The 17,451-nt window shown below is 46.6% G+C and overlaps 1 protein-coding gene across 3 annotated transcripts in view; it reads left to right on the top strand.

The window, feature by feature from the left end:
• PTPRR (protein tyrosine phosphatase receptor type R) overlaps nucleotides 1-17,451 on the top strand; it is a 212,891-nt gene that overhangs the window by 122,832 nt on the left and 72,608 nt on the right. For all 3 annotated transcript variants that reach the window (XM_070622066.1, XM_070622067.1, XM_070622068.1), the window contains one exon: nucleotides 7,821-8,083. In XM_070622066.1, the coding sequence (XP_070478167.1) occupies nucleotides 7,821-8,083 (263 nt within the window). The remainder of the gene's footprint in view (nucleotides 1-7,820; nucleotides 8,084-17,451) is intronic.

The following is a 17,451-nucleotide window of genomic DNA, read 5'->3' as shown; positions in this document are numbered from 1 at the left end:
TGAGGGCGAAGGAGAGACCGAGAGGATAAGCTCCTGCTCTCAGGAGTCTGCCTTCTAGAGGTGACATAGGCAATAAATATGTTAATGTTTTACAATCAAATCGTGAATGTGCTGTATGGTTCCAAGAGTATGCCATTCAGGAAAAGGCAAAACTACCAAGACAGTGAAGAGGTCAGTGTTGCCAAAGGCTGGGGGCTGGGGGGGGATGAATAGGTGGAGCCCGGCAGATTTTGGGGGCAGAATGACACTGTATCGTCTGGGGAGGAGCAGGAGGGACATGCAGCACTGGATTCCCTGCTCAGTTTTTCTATGAACCTAAAACTGCTCTTAAAAAATAGAGTCTATTAATTTTTTTAAAAGTTCAAATAAGTGCCATGAAGAGATAACATACTGATGAGTGGGTGGAGCGGAGCAATCTGAGACCCATGAAGACGTGGGGAAGGGCCCCCAGGCAGAGGACGGGGCAGTGGCACAGCTGGGGAGGGGATGAGCTGAGCCTTTGTGGGTTCAGGAAGCGGTGGGAGCTGAGTGGGGCAGAGCTGTGCTGTGACCTGGGGTGTGCGAGACAGTGGAGAGTGGGTGGGGCGGAGCACGAGGCGAGTGTGGGAGCAGAGGACTCTGCTGGAGGCTGCTCTGTAAGCCGATGAGAAAGATGTGGTGGCCTCGAGTCGGAGGGGAGAGAAGGGAAGAGTTCTGCAGGTGGAACTGACGGGCCTTGCTGAGCACTGATTCTCAGGGAGAAGGAGAGAAAGAAATCAAGGCTGACTCCTAGGTTATGTGGCCTAGGGATGGTGCCCCCAACTCCTGGACGTGGGGAGGAGGGAGAGAGAGGCAACACTTCTGATTTGTATTCCAATAGTTCTTGAATAAATAAAAGAAAGAAGTAGAAGGGCATATTTCAAAGCTTATCTTAAATTTTAATATGAAAGAGTCACTTAAAAAAGTAACAGAGGAACCAGCAGTACGTAGAAAGGAGTTAATATTGATAGAAAAATAAATGCTACCTAATAGACAAGACTCAGGTGAATTTAAGTTTATCTGGCGCAACTTAGCCCTGACAGGTCAGCAGTTCACAGTCGGGGCGAGTCAAACGTGACTCTCTAAAATGGGCTCCTACTGTAAACACCCCAATGTTTTTGATAATGACCTTGATTTAAAGCAGGTTTCTTACTCGAGTCTCTCAGGAATAGTAACACTACCACGTCTGTGATTCTCAAACATGTATATTCTGATTCTGTTTCCCATAATTTTGTTGATTCCATGGTAAAGGAAAAGATATAACTCAGAATTTTCCCTATGGTATTAATTATATTTATGAAAGATCAAATAACTGTTATTTGCATCCAGCCTCCCTACATACCATAGAAATGAAAAGCGTGTGGCTTTATTATGCATTTATATTGGTAAATTGCTGTAATGGTGGACTAAGTGTGCTATATAACAATAACATAAGGCTTGGCAAAATTTTTGAAATGTGGCATATTGTTTACTTTCCACAAAATAAAAAAAATTATGTTGCCAGGCATAAAATTAGACATGCATGACATTTTCAAAAGTGAGACTTATTTAGCACCTCTCAAATGTGAATGTAGAGTGGGTAGAGTGACAAATAGATAAATACAATTTTCCAAGAAAAAAATGTGTGGGCAATTTCTAATCCATTCAGTCTGTTTTAGGTGGAGGAAATTTATTACTAAGAAGAATTATTCTTAAACTTGAATAAATAATAGAAAGAAGAGCATTTATCATCTCAATCAGATCTTCAAATGTGCTTAGAGGTTTATTAACAAGCGCAAAGGTATTTATGAAATGTCGGTGGAGATGTCTACAAGCCAGATTGCTTCTGGAAAACGATTTTAGAAAACACATGAAAACAGCTGTTTGGGTCAGTAAAGCTCTGGCGTGTTGGACTCGCAGGAGAGCCATCCATGTGTCAGGCAGTTTCTCTAGTGATGGTCTTGGTGGCTGAGGCAGGAGATCCTGGATCAGACCACCTGCCGCAGCCCGAGCAGTACATGCGTGTTGAGGTGGACGGACACAGCACGCTGTTCTGGTTTGTTACGTGTAATCCCTAGGGTTTGAGGGAACCAGGACTAGATCCTAAGCTGGCATGATTTGGTTACAGAACCATGTTCCAAAGTAGGCATGTGTCTCAAACTAATTTTCAATTTTTTTCTGTTTTGGTAAAAACCATTTAGCTAAGGATACAACCCTCTTAATAATAATCAAATAATAATATTAACAATAATAGTTTCTTCCAGTTATGCACACTTACTGGTACTAAATTTACTGCCTGATACTAAACACAATATATTTTTTAAACCACATTATTGACATACAAAAACTGTGCACATTTAATGTATACCACTTGATGACTCCGGAGATAAGATACACCCGGGGAACCATCACCACAATCTATGCCATAAACTTATCTGTCACCTCCAGAAGTTTCCTCTCACCCCCTTTATTATTAGTATTTTGTGTTGTGATAAGAACATAGCATAAGATCTACTCTCTTAGCAAATTTTTAAGTAAACAGTACAGTATCACTAACTATAGGCTCTAGGCATGAACACTTCATGTGTTTCAGCTTCCTAATTTTAGGAGGAGGAAACCAACATTCAGAGAAGGTAAGTGACTTGACCAGGAACACGCAGTGGGAGGGTATGTTGTGGGGGCTGGTGTCTGAGAGGAGCGGATGAAATTGAAACCCAAGTCTGTCTGGATTGAAGTCCGGGCTGTTTGCCGTGATTCCGCGTGAAGAGGAGTTAAACTCCGGCTCCTTTAGGTCCTATCGCTCTATCTCGTGCACGTCTATTCCTGGCCACAAAGGAGTCCAGTAACAGACGAGAATGCACGTATAAACCAGAGACACCACCCAGGCAGAGCTGATAAAGGGGCGCCATGCCACACCTGCTGTGCAGCCACCTCTGTTTTGCACGCAGTTTCCTGTGCTGGTCACAATTTACACACGCCTGTCTCTTCCGGAAGCCTGTGAGTTCCCAGAAGCCGGGTGGTGTGCTGTTTCTGGAATGCAGTAGCAATTGATTCACGTTTACTCAACTGAAAGGAATGAATGGATGAACTCTTTCAGACTACCTGTGAAGAAGGAGTGTATGGACTGTCAGTTGGTGACATCTTTTTAAAATCTGAACGTATTTTAATCCAAACATATGGTTTTTGGTGTTACCTACTTACGAGATTTTTTTTAATGAAAATTATAAGCTGCAAAGGAGCTTATGGGATTTTTCCAGCGTCCTCGCACTTCCGTGTTCCTCTGGTTCCCTTCTCCCTGCCATTCTTCTTTCCTCTTGCTGTAGTTTGACTTTTACAGCTCTCTCATTCAGTGTTGCTCTCTCTTTTCCTTTTCAAACCATCAGGTGACTTCATTGCACCCCAAGAGTCAAGCTCTTAAATGGAAAGTCAGGAATATTGACTAGCCATTGCTGTGGTAAGCTTTCAGGGTGAGCTTTGAAACAATGTGCGTTCACGTGGAGAAATGTGCATATGCTCGATTCCAGATCTCGATCAGTGCAGAGAAAAGTCTCTGATGCCCTTTTCCAGAGACTTTGGGAAGAGGGTGTGGGATATAGAGGGAACAGTGGAGGTGAGTGATCACAGGTGTAAGTCAGAACCTGGATTCTAGACTTTATTTCTAGCTTTCCACAGATCATTCAACCACTCTGGGATTAAATGTGAAACGAGGAGATTATAGAGGATTTTTAAGATCCCTCATACCAGTTTCTCAATAGCAGCACTGTTGACATTTGGGGCTGGATAGTTCTACTGGGAGGAGAAGGCCCGTCTTGTGCATTATGGGGTGTTTAGCAGCATCCCGAGGGAGAGAACCCCTGCCTACCGATTGTGTCTATGGCAGCCGCCCTCTTGCCCACCAGTGACCCCTTCAGTTCTTTCCACGTCTTGTCAGATGGCCCAATCTCTCTCCTGAGTGTTTTTGAACAGTGTCTTACACGTGTGATCCGTTCTACATGTTCTGCTTTTCCCTGATTAAAGCCGTAGAATCAGCTTGCACACACACTGCAGAGGCGGATCAAGAAGCTGACCTGTAACCAGGGCTGCCGTCAACAGGGGGCTGGAGAATGTGAGGCAAAGGTTCCTCGTCAGGAACGTCAGCTGGGGGATGGCAAAGAAGGACTTTGGACCAGAGCTGGTTTTACACAAATAAAACCATAAAGGTGTCCTGTCGAGAACTGTCGAGAAGGCAGCACCTTCTTGGCTTTCTCATTTTCATTTTGAAATATGCTTCTCCAGCACCCGGAGGTGACCAGACAGGCAAGGGTTCCGAGATATGTATTATATTTAGGTGTGAGGAACCTAGAATATACAGTACCTACATCATCTTCTGTTAAATGTATGTCTGTAAAAGTACAGATGTATTTTTCTCTTTTCTCACTCAGGAAAATCACTCGCTTGCAATTAAAAAATAAAAAGCTATCTCACCTTAAATTCTCTCACCTCATCCTTTGGTAATTATGTATTCAGCTCAACATACACGTGTCATCTGACTGGTATTGTTCCCGTGTGGGTTTTGACGAGAAGCAGTAAGTTAAAAACCTCCCCATCCTCAGGCCCTGTGACAGGGCGAGGGTGTTCACCCTCAGCGTGGGGGAAAGCAATTAAAATAAGGGTCAGATGACTTCTCAGTGTCAGGCAGCTGCTTCTTCTTGTGCTGTAATATTTGTCACCAATTAGAATAATTAGAACACACTGTGTTCAATAATTTAAGATGGAGCTTTACCCTGCCAGAGTCAACAAATACCACTGGCATAAAGGTTTCTGGGTTATAACCAGAAAAGACAAGGACTCTCTTTAATTCCCCGGCAGTTCAAGGGGCAGCAGGTGTCTCTGGTCGTACCTCATACTCACACAGCCCGTTTCCTCACAGAGAGCTTTCAGTCCGCGAGGATGGGCTCTCAGATCCAGGGGTGCTGAAACCCATCGGTGGGATTTGCCTCTGCTGCAGGTTCCATTCCAGAGTCCGTCTCTAGGACGGTGACGGGGGGCAGTGGACACAACGTCAGGGCCGGGAGGTGAACAGACCCGCAGGTCAGAACCGGGTCAGCCTCGGAGCTGCCATGGCGAGTTGCTGACTCTGGGCGCCCTGCGGTCGTTAGCTGGACCGCAATTTCTTTAATGTGTATTTAGGTCAGAAGACCTCTAGGGACCATTCCAACTCCGGTCCCTGCCATATCCCTCATCAAAAACTCGCCAAGCAGACAGTCACCCCTCCTTCCACCCTGCTGCCCTCCCAGACTTCTTTCTTGTTGGGCTGAGACGGCAGCTGGGATGTTGGACCTGAGACATCACTAAATTTAGTTTTCACTCTGTGTTTAAGTAACCCCAAACTTCCCTTTTATATCACAGTTTCTAGTTCGTCAGTTCTTAATTTTCAGTCATCTTTTTACTCAAAAATTTGAGTAAGCTTTTTGCAGGAAGTGCCCTTATGAATTTGAGAAATTCTTTCTGTTGGCTTCATACACACGAACATCAATTTGTCTAGTTGTGGGATTCATGCATCCTCTGTAATAGGCGTTTTTTCCCCCGAGCCATGAAAATCGCTCCATTTTCTTCTCACATTTACTCTTCTTTCAATTGACGTACATTTTTCTTAAACCAGGAACTTTCCCCTTTCCACACCCCTGAAGTCCTAGGAACAGGGTGGTCCGTTCTGTTCATAGCAGCTACTCCCTGCCTCTCAGGACGCCCGAGTGGGCACTCAACAAGAAGTAGTTGTGAGTGGCTCACTTCTCTTCGTTTATCCTGGTTTATCATTTACAGTGACTTCTCTGACTTCCATATCCTATCTTTTCTCCTGTTTTCATCTTCACTTCTTTATTTTTTGCCCTACACTCCAGGAGTCTCCCAACTTCACCATCTGTACAACAATTATGTATCCTGCATTGTCAGTTCTGTTCTTTATTGCTTGCAAAGACGTACACACTGCCACTGAGTTTTCAGTTCTTTGAATTCTTTTCTTTATAATCTCAGCCTGATACCTTTTCATCTTAGATTGTTGCATTTTTATTTCATCCTGATTCTTTGTTATAATCTTATTTTATTAAACAGACTTTTTTTTTTTTTTGGAGGAACATTAGCCCTGAGCTAACTACTGCCAGTCCTCCTCTTTTTCCTGAGGAAGACTGGCCCTGAGCTAACATCCATGCCCATCTTCCTCTACGTTATATGTGGGACGCCTACCGCAGCATGGCGTGCCAAGCGGTGCCATGTCCGCACCCGGGATCCGAACCGGCAAACCTTGGGCCGCCAAGAAACAGAACGTGCGAACTTAACCGCTGCGCCACTGGGCCAGCCCCTAAACAGACTTTTTTTTAACCAACATATTTTCAGAATACTGGACAAATATTTTCTAAATTTTTCCTGAAATAGATTATCGCAGGTACTTATTTCCTTCACAATTTCAGGTGAATTCTTTTCTAATTTTCTTTTCTCTTTAGTCATCCTTTAATAAGAAAAAAATTTATTTAGACCTTCTATCTTTCCAGTAGATTTCAAATATAGAGCTTACTAGAATTGAAGGGAATTTAAAAAAAAAAAAAAGGAAAGGAAGGATTAGCCTCATGACTGGTTACAGTAAATGTGATTGAAAAGATCCAAGATCACTCTCATTCAGATACCAGACTCCACAAGTCAGACCGGGGAGCCCCCTGGCTGAGTCTCTGTGAGACGTAGACGCCACCGCTGCTGTAACTGCAGATAACGGGCCAAGTGAGCTCTGCACTCGAAGCAACTTATCCAGTCCCTTCCTGGAGACGGACTTGAAGAAACACGAGGGCATCCAGTTTCTGCAGGAATCGGAGGAGAAGAGTCAGCATCAAGAGAAGAGAAAACATATCCAATCCTCACATTGTGCGCCTTAAACTTATATAGTGCTGTGTGTCAGTTATATCTCAATAAAACTGGGAAAAATAAAATGAACTTTAAAAAATAATAAATAAATGTTTAAGAGAGCAAAGGAAAAAAAAGAGGCCATAAGAAGGGAAGCCTGAGGACAGGAAAGACGAGCTTTGCTCCCCTCACAGTCTGGTCCATTGGAGTGTTCCAGCAAAGTCTCCAGTTCTTTTAAAAGTTAGGTGAAGGTCCCACCATTTCTAAATTGAATTAGCCATTCCAGAAAGAACTCTGAGAAGGAAGGAAAGTGATGCTTTTGATTTTCTCTACATGCATTAAAACTTAAAAAGGGAAAGGCTAAGAAAGAAAATTCTCATTGTCCAAATGATTCTTCGATAGATTCCCTAGATGTAAGGTTTTCAAGTATTTACCAGACGCTCAAGTTAATGTATGACTGTGCAGATGTCTGCCAACGTAGGAAATCATGGTTATAGCATAACTATCCTTTAATTAATATTTTGCAAGACTTTCTTACATGTTGTCTTCGATGGTGATCTCTGTTTCTATAAATGTTGTAGGCCCACATTTTGTGGCTATTCCTTCTATAAGCTTCCATTTCAGTCATTTTGAGTAAAAGCTTACATGTGATCAAACAGACATCTGGCACCTTTATAAAATTAACTAAATTGCTTTTGAATATATATTTGAGGAATAGATTCCTGTACAAATAGATTTAACACATTTGTGCACTGTAACTAGAAATGCCAAGTGTATCCTTTTGAGAAAAATCTCAGTACAACAAAACTGAGAAGCCATCCAGATGGATTTGCTTGCTGGTGTTACCATCAAACCTTTATTTTGGTTTGTCTTCTAGATTGGGGTGAAGGAGATGATGCTTTGTTGTTGAGTGGGAAAAAATGTGACGGGAGCCTTTATATCTCCTTCTATAGATTCTTTACAGAATAAAAGAAAAATGTCAGCTTTCCTTGAGACAAGATAAAGAGAAAAATCAAGAGATCCACCTGTCACCCATCACGTTACAACCAGCGCAGTCCGAGGCAAAGGCGGTCGGCAGCATGGTCCAGCATGAGCAGCTCCCAAAGGTACTGAATGTGGTCGTGGACCCTCAAGGCCGATACGCTCCTGAGATCAAAGCTGCCACCTCGGTCTGCCCTTCTCCTTTCAAAATGAAGCCCATAGGACTGCAGGAGAGGTAAGTGCGTTTCTGTACCCACTATGTGTTGCTTTTTTGTTTCTGGAGGATTCACCAGCTGAAAAGGACAGACCTAGAGAGGATTGGCAGATTGCGTAGAAGTGTTCATCACCTAATGGACACCAGGAGGAGGAGGTCTTTCTTGACCCCAAAAGAGTCTAGCTGTGTTACCAAAAGTCTTTTAGTTATATCTGATTCTGTTAAGCTGGCGTAGACCCAAATCCAGGTCTTCTTGAGCTACCGGACAGCTTCTACCGTCATTTATTGAGTGGTTTTTGAGGGTCACTGACCTAACAGCACTATCTTGTTTACTTGTCATCAAAACTCCGGTAGACAGAAGGCCTGGGAATGAACTTAGGCTGTTTGTCACCCAAGACCATATTGTTTGGAGTAAGGTAGAAACAGTCTATGCCACAAAATAATCTTTTTAATAAAGTTTTCCCTCTGCTTCCTTTGAGAGAAACAAACAGTAAATAACTGAAGACCCACGAGGTTATTTTTGTTGCCTCACACGCCTTTGTGATGTGCTTACACTGATTCATTCCCATTTAAAGCAAATCCAACATATGAAAAGAAGGGCATGCAAAATACATACAGGAGAATAAAGCTTTATTATAGCTTATATTAAAAGCTTATATTTATTATAGCTTATATTATAGCTTTGCTATTATAAAGCTTATATTAAGTAAAGCTTTCCCATGGTATGTCTTAAAATAAGCTTCATGTTTATATTTACAATATGATTGATATTATATCCAACATGACACGCCAGGGTAGTGGGGGAACTGAGAGGTTCTCAAGGTTCATTCTCCTCTTATTTTCCTATATCTCCATTTTCTTTTGCTGTCCTTTTTGTTGCCTTAGGTTTTTAGATCACATATGTAAATTTTGATTATATTTCCCTTCACACGCACACACACAACATCCTTTCAGAAAATACAATTTGGGGCTTTAAGAACTGCAGAGACCAAGTTGGTCCTTCAAATTTGTTTGAAAGTATTGTCAAAGAACAATGAATGATGTGAAAAGAAAGGGATCTGTTGTAGAGATCTCCAAAGTCTTGTGAAGGGAGAACACTGACCCCAAAACAGAAGGAAAATGAGAGCAGTAGAGTCATTCTTTCTAACTCCTCCCCCCAAAGACTTGGCTTCCTGACGGATCCGAGTGGGTCTCTGGGTACCATTCTCTTCCTCAGACACCACTAACTTGCCGTCTGGGCTGCAGTCTGGAAAGGCAGACAGGCTGAAAGTCTCCTCTGAGGCTAACGAGGCATCACGAGGCCTGGATTCCAGACCCAGCTCTGCCATTTCTGGATTGAGTGGGTCCATGAGTCATTCACCTATCTGGGCCTCGCTTTCTTCTGTAACACGAACGGGTTAAACCCTTGAAGCAGGCATTGGAGCGTGGGTGGAGTGGCATGGGCACGGGGGCGGAAAAGATCTGCTCGGATGAAGGCAGTAAGGGGTCATTTTCTATAGACAGTTTAAAGATGATAATAAAACTGACTAAAAGTCAGACTAATTTTTGTTGTCATCATGCAGCACAATTCTAAGCAAGGTCAGCGGCTCAGTCCTCCAGGGCGGACGTATTCCCAGCATCCTGCCCCTTGAAGGCCACTGCTGGGCACGTGGGAATTTCAAGGAGCATAAGGTTAAAGATCCGTTTATTCATTTCAGCGAAGCGAGTGTTTGAGAAGGGAGGGTGCAGGGATGGTGTCTCGCTCATCTTCGTGGTCCACATGGAGGCACTGGCAGAGCGAGGGTGTAATCAGTGTTAAATGGGTTCCCTGGGCCCTGGTCTGCTGACTTCCCTGCATCCCCATCCATATCCTCCCACCGCCTTCCCACCTCAGAGCAGGAGGAAGCTATTTTCTCCACAAGGGCTCCGGGTCATTCCCTCCCCACCCTGATAACCCTCCATCAGTTTTCCTTCTCTGTTTTCAGCTGTACCCTCTTTGCTGATGCTGTCTCCTCAGCACAGAAACAGGTTCTGTTTTGTATCCTTGACTCAATTCCTCCTCTGGTTCTTGTCTCGCTTTCCTTTCCCAGGTGTGTCTTAAATGAGCAAAGCATATTTGTTACCTCATTGGTCTTCTTCAAGCTTGCATCCTCCCCACTCCTCTCACGTGTGCTTGCCAAGTTTATCAGTGGTCTAACCGCCAACTCCAAAGCACGTGTCCTGTTTCTTTTCATATCCAGCACTAGTGCCTACGTCTTGTGAGAAACTCTCTCTTCCTTTGGCCTCCAAGACATTACTTTTCCAGTTCTTGGGGGCTACCTTTGGGTCCCACACAGACGCCTTCAGAGTTTCATCAGAGAGTAGACTCAGCTGGAGGCACTTCTGTAAGAATCATCTGTGTAAAAGGTAGTAAGAGAAGACGCACCTGTGGTTGGATTGCCCAGGGTGGAGAGAGGGGGAGTGGGAGTGAGGAAGGAAAGGATACAGAGAGGGAAATTAAAGCACCGCTTCCTCTCGGAAGCCATCCCAAGCTCCCTGGGCCCCGTCCCCTTCCTCCTCTAGCCTGCCCCACCATCCCAGACACAGCTGCCTCTCTGTGCCCCCTCTCCTCCAGTCCCACAGCCTGTGTGCAGACAGCATTCGTAGACTTCTCAGGTGTAGGTAAAATGTCCACTTACTATCTCACCCCATAGACTCTAAGCTTCTCGAGGGCACACATATGATTTAATCGCCTCTTACGTACAGAACATAACTCCTGCAAGGCAAGGGCTCCTGAAATGGATGCTTGAGTGAGTGAACGTTATACTGAGTGGTTCCCAGGTCAGCTCCCAGTGGTCGTAGGGACACACTGCTCGTTCCACCATCCTTTCCTCTTCTGTTCTTACCCCATTTTTCTACCATAATTCCCTGCCAAGATGGCATAGGGGCGAGTTTTGAGAGTGATAAATAAGGATATATGGTGTTCCACGCAGTCACGAAACTTTTCTGAGAGTTTTAAGCCTTAAAACTTAATTTAGGTTCATGTATCCTAATGGCACGTTTAAAATAGCCTTCTGTTTTACAGCCCTCCATCCCGATCCTGGAGTAAAATGACAATTCTCTGTTTATTGCATGGAAGTCTGGCTTCATTAAAGTCACCATGAGACCATAAAAGGCTGTAGTACAAGTTACTTGTCCCAAAAATCTTTTGGGTCGTGTCATATGGAGCTCTCAGCCCTGATGGGGAGACTCTATTACTCTGACATTATTAATGATAAAATATAATTTAAAATTTAAAATAAATAAAATAAAATATGGAAATAAATGCATATGCTTAACTGAGTACAAAGGCTACACCCTGTAAATTATGAGGGTAAGTCTTGAGTTCCCTCTTCTTTTCTCATCTCCAACCAGCCGCCAGATCTGGTGACCCGGCTGCTCTGACCTCCTCATCATCGATTCTCTCTTTTTGTAGCCATCGCCCTGGACCCAGCTCGTATTATTTCATATTTGAATTTCCGCATTTTATGACTGTAAAGATGATGTCAGGACTAGTATGTGTTACATATCTCGCATAAATTATTTCGTCAGCCTAGCTGCCTGATCTAATTCCCTGCCCAGACTGATCTTGCTGGAACAGCACTTGCACTCTGAACTTTGCTGTGTGAAAATGCCCCGTGGTTCCCCTTGGCTCCACCTTGCTGGGCCTTCGTGTCCTCTGTGCCTGGCCCTGACCGTTCCTTCCAGTCTGTTCTCCCGCGTGCTGTGTTCCTGCCCCCATTTGCGTCTTTGTTCACCGGGTCCCTCTTTGTCCTCCTCTCCACCCCTAGTCTCCAAAGCCCAGCACAAAACTTACCTCCAACCGTTGGCCGTGACACCGATCCATGTCCACAGTGACTTCTGACCCCTCTGGATGCTCTCACAGATGCTCCTCCTGCAGTGACTTTAAAGAATAATTCCGAGAGGGACTGAAACTGGCTTTTGAGTGGTCTGTCCTGTCCCTCAACCAGCTTGTAAGAAGCTCAAGGACATGCACAGGCTCAAGATGCTCTTGGGTCTCCCCTGCTTCCTGTACGTGGTAAACACTCAAAAATATGACGGAGTTAACTGATTAATTAATGTTCCTTACATCTGGGGACCTAATATCTTTCTGAAGAATCTTCCATAAGAACAAGTAGCCTAATGAGAAACTACAAGCTGAGTCTCTGGTTAATATGACTTCTGACATTTACTAAGCGGCTCAACAGGGTAGCTAACTAGTCGTTTGTGGTGTAGTTTTCCCAATCTACAAAATATGTATGAGAATCCCTGTTCTACCTCTTTCCAAAGGATGCCATAAACCCCACAGTCGACGTAAACCGCACTGTGCCCTTGAGAGGCAGAAGAATCCAGGTGCTTTGTTCTGTTTGTTCTGTTCTCTGATTTCATTCCTCAAGCTTAGACTAAGTCAGTTATATCTTTGAACTCAGGAAAGTGGAAGCTTTCCTTTTACTGAATTGATAAGGCTGAACCTGCCATTTGACATCATAAATATTTTTTAAACTGTCAATTGACTTATAGTTTTTCTCATCCTACTTATAAATATACATTTATAAATTTGGCCATTTAATGTTATTTAACAAATATCAGTATCAAATGAAATCCATTCTCATGTAAAAATGAATTCATTTCCCGTGGTGAGTCCATGAACTGGGAGGTGCGTTCACACCTGCCCACACACGCCACAGGCACAGTGTGTTCACCGGCAAGAGGAGAATGGCATGTGCCCTGCGTGGCTCTGAGACAGTCAAGCTGGGTGTCACATGACTGGCACAGCATGAGGCCGTAGTGAGCTCCTGTTCCCCCTCCTGCGAATCCCCCACTGTCCTTCTCAAGGACACTGCACACAGGCCCAGTGAACAGAGGCCACAGTCAGACCCTGGAATGAGGGTTTTCTTCAGTCGTAAGGCAGAGAACTTGCAAACATGAGTGTCTGCAGGTTCCCCTTCAGTCTCTGTATGACTAACGGCCAACTGCACACAGGCAAATGGGAGGATTCACATGATTTCCTCATTTTCCTCATTTGATTCTCTGCTGGAAGTAAAAAGTGAGCAAGGACTGTTGGAGGGCTGTCTGGAAAAGAAGGGTGGACTCGTGGTAACTCGTCACTCTGTTCCTGACTTACGTTCTCCTCGGTGAGCAGTTAGTGGCCCCTAGGAATCCAGCGTGAACGGGGCATTCTGTCTGTCACAGCTGAGGTCTCCACAGGCCCCAGGCGTTGCTGGTTCCCAGTGAGCAACCATCCTCTAACTGTTCTTAAACTGCACCACAATATGACTTATTTTGGCACCCATAAACTCTGTGCAAATAACACCCAGGCGTGTGAATGTAAAGGTTTTCTTGGGGGTCACAGCCTGGCTGAGCGTGGGGGTCCTCTCGGAGCTAGAAACACGTCTGCAATGGTGGAAGCAAAGGGACACGGGCCGTGCCCAGTGTCAGAGCCGGTTCAGTACAGCATCCTCCTAGCACGGTGAGATGTCCTGGCATCTGTCCCTGGCTCCCTCTAGCGGAGAAACACATCCATGCTCAAAAGTTTTAACTAAGAAAACACTTGTTGGGAGACTGGAGCAAAGGAAAGAATATAGAACGGCTGTGACTCATCTCAGGGTACCAAGTATATGAAGTGACTCTGGGAATCAAGATGTGTGTGCGTGAACCGGAGCCGGCAATGGCAATGGATGCAGCTCCCTCATTTCCCGTCACGTGAAACTGAGGCCCAGAGTCTCCTCTCTCGGGTCTGAGGTGAGGGTCCCCGGAGGCACAGGCTGACATGAGGAGTCACTTATGGAGAGGGTGATCCCGCACGTTGTCACTCCTCTCAGCAAATTTCCTGCTCGGCTTTCAGACGCTTTTCAGATTCCGAATCAAGTGAAATTCGGTTTGGTGAGGCGCGTTCAGAGCTCTCCAGGTGGACAGCCACTTCACTGCCGGGCGAGAAGCCCACTGTCAGTCTCAGGCTGCTCTGTCACGTGGTTGTCCCCATTCTGGAGGCCCAGCGATAATCCAACGTAAAGGACCCAGAGGGTGGCAGACACGAGGACAGAGAAGAGGCCAAAGGGAGAGGGAGGTTTAAGGCGGTAGTCCAGGAGCCTCGTCAGAACTGTCCTCCTGGGAGACGGGGGAGGTCACTGTTGTCCATGCTGCTGGGTAGTGACTGAGCCCACCCCTCTGAGTGGGCGGTGGACAGCGGGGCCAGAGGAGGGGCAGGGAAGGTGTGGGCGTGTGCCCCTCCGCCAAGCTGCTGCCCTCTGTGGGGAGAGAGAAACCTAACACACTGACCACGACCACCATACGCCCGACACCGCGGATGCGCCATCCCATACGCTGGTCACAACACCCTTGGCAGGTGTTATTTCAATGCCCTTCCTGCAGGTGAGCTCACAGAGGCTTAGGGAGCTCGAATAACATGCTTGGTGCCACAAAGAAATAAAGATGGAGTTGCAGATTCAAATCTGGAGAGTCAGGCTGCAAAATCCATGCAGGACCACTCTCTTCCACCTCCTCCTGGAGGACACACGTGACAGAGGCCAAGCTTCTCTTATTTCTTATGACCAAGTCTTTATAAAATGCTGTTATGGGGACGTCCAGTGGGGGGCAGGCATTGGACACATGCACAGTGAACATCAAGCTGTTTTCCTCTTTATTTGTAGGAGGAACGTGACTGTATTTTTATGTAGGGGGGCTGGGGTTCCGAAGGAAGTGAAAGAACTTTAAAAGGTTCTTTATTCTTTTTTAAAAAAATAAAAAACCTACTGGGATTAAGAAAATGGAGGCAAAAGTTTTGAAATCTGCCTAAAAATGAACATCAAGTTATGAGGCCAAAGGTAATTGCGGTAAATGAAATGACGTGGATACAACCCAGGGAGAGCAGGACAGAAGGCAAGATAGATTCTCCTAGAGTTAAACGCAGCAGAGCTCTGCCTAAAAAGGCAGGAGGTGGCCATCGCTTGTTGGCAATGCAGCCTGTTCTCTCCAGGCAGGCTGAGGTGGTCCAGCCTTCGTGGCTGATGGGCCCCAGGAGTGTGGACCTGGAGGCAGCTCCAGCAGCAATCGTGGTGATGGCTCCTTTCCTCTCCCACCTCCTCCTTCCCAGTCAGGGCTCCTAGCAGAACAACAGGAGGAGGTCCTGCTGGGCCCTCTGACTGCTGCGTCTTCCCCAGACCACCCATCACACAGGCTGCCTCAGCCCGAGACCCAAGCAGAAGGGGCTTCTCAGCACAGGTCCCCATCCATCCTTCAACATCCATTAACCTGCAATCTGATCCTGGACCGACCTCCAGCTCTGCCAGGTGGTCTCCATTTCCACCCACACTACCCGCCCCCCAGTTCCCTCTGGGAGCTCTTGTGGCCTTCTGCGCAGCGTGACCTATGTTCAGAGAGAATGACGCACTCCTCCTGGCTGCACACAGTCAGCATTTCTAGAGCGTTCTTGTTGTCCCGACCCTGAAGAAAAGGTGCTGCCAGTGTAATTTTTTGAGGTTTCTCTACCCGTGATCAAACTAGAGTTGCCCTGTGGAGAGGACTAAGTGTGGTGCTTTTTAAAATGAGCTTTGTCTCTACTGGAGACGGTGTTGCGGGTCCTAACGTAAAGGCTGACAGAATTCGATGAAACGGCGTGGTTATGGAAGCCTCTTCATGGGGGGGCGGGGGTATGGGGTTGGGCGCCCTTTGCTCCGGTTTGGAGGGGGACCCGCTCGGTCCCTTGACCTGGTCGCGAGGCCGTGCGCAGGAGCCCCGTGCGCTCCAGGGGCCGCGCCCGCACTGTCTTCCCACGAGGCGGGGCGCACTCCGCTCCCAGCACATCTTCCCGGCTGCTGACACGGGGCCCCCGCGGCAAGGGTGAGAGATCACGGGCGGTCCACGGCGGGTGGCTCCGGCACGGTCACGCTGCTGTTCAACTGCAGGGCTTGTTTTCTCCTTGCGAGTGTGTGACGGGCGCTGGAGCGCCGCCGCCATGCGTCAGGACGCGCGGTCACGGGGCGATGTGGCCAGGGGTCTGCCCAGGAGGCCGGCTCCGTCCTTGTACAAAGTACCCGTCGTGATTGGATGTCCTCGGGCAGGCGGAGCGTACTCTCTCCTGGCAGACGCTTTAGGAAAGGTCTGGTGTGGTGACGAAAGGGCAGCGACCCCGGAGTTAACAAGCAGGTGTGGACACCCTCAGCGACGATGCGCTTTCCACCGCGCTGGGCAGGCGGTGATTTTCATTCCCCACTTAATCCACGAGTAAATGTCAAGGACAGTGTGTCGAGTGAAATTATTATTGCCAATATGTCTTATAATATATAGATCCTTTACTTAGGAGCCGATACTTTCTAAATCAGAGGTTTGCGTGGGGCCTCAGTGGGTCTTCCCTTTCGGAGCCCGTTGGTCCTCCTCGCTTCATACCTCTGCCCTGTTCTCTCCTGACTCTGATTTGCCCGAAGGGTGGTACCATGCCTGGCACAGACCACCTGTGCCGTAAATAGTTGTTAGAAAAAGGAATAAGTTCTCAAACTTAGGTTAATTTTATGGAAAGAACTACTTAGAAGACAAAACTGATGACCCCCATCACCTCCCACTCACCCTACAGACAGAAGTCTCCTGCGCTGGCGGGCGCCCGGCCTCAGCAACCACACGAGGGAGAGCTCGAGCTGCTCTCCTTCACGTCCTCAGTGACGTCACGCTCGCCATGGGGCCTGGGGGAGATCGTGGAGACCCTCCTTCTCCCTCTGGATACGGCCTCCTGAATGACTGGTTTAGTCTCCTGTTTTATTCGCTGTTGCCTTTGACTCCTGAGTTGGTATTTTGTTAGTAAATCCCTCTTCAGAAGAACACTCTTCTCCTGACAGAATGCTTAGTCTACCTAAGGATTCTGAGAAACTGTTTGAATTTTAAACCCCTCTTAATCAATAATGTGAGTAAAAATGATGAAGTGCTAAAGGACCCTTGAGAGTAAATACATTAAAAGTACAGCCAAGACCCAGTGTCTCCTGAGGGGACACCCTCAGCGTGGGTCCTTAGCTAGTCAGTCTCCGATGGACCCTGGACGCTGCTCCAAACTCTGTCGCTTTTTCCCCTCGGCTCTTTCTCATTGCCCAGGGCAGCCTGTCTGTGTGTGCACCGCTCTCCTCAAATTCCCTCCCCTCATCCCATGGGTGGAAAGCACCCTGACGGGCAAGAATGAACGACCTCTGACCCACCTCCCCTCCCCGGTCCCACGAGGGCTCCCACACATACGCACACACGTGGACACTGCGAGAACTCCTTCACCTGTTTCCTGACTTCTGGTCCCACACAGAGGAGAGTTCTTTAAGTGTCGGTGAATAACACAAAGTTAGCCTTCCCCGCCTAGTTCAGCTCTGCAATGTCCACTTCATTCTAGAAGCATCTCTTTAGGTCAGGGAGAACCTCTT

This window comes from Equus przewalskii, chromosome 5 (genome assembly GCF_037783145.1).
Source record: "Equus przewalskii isolate Varuska chromosome 5, EquPr2, whole genome shotgun sequence".
Lineage (NCBI taxonomy): Eukaryota > Metazoa > Chordata > Mammalia > Perissodactyla > Equidae > Equus > Equus przewalskii.
This window is presented reverse-complemented; position numbering and strand designations above follow the sequence as displayed.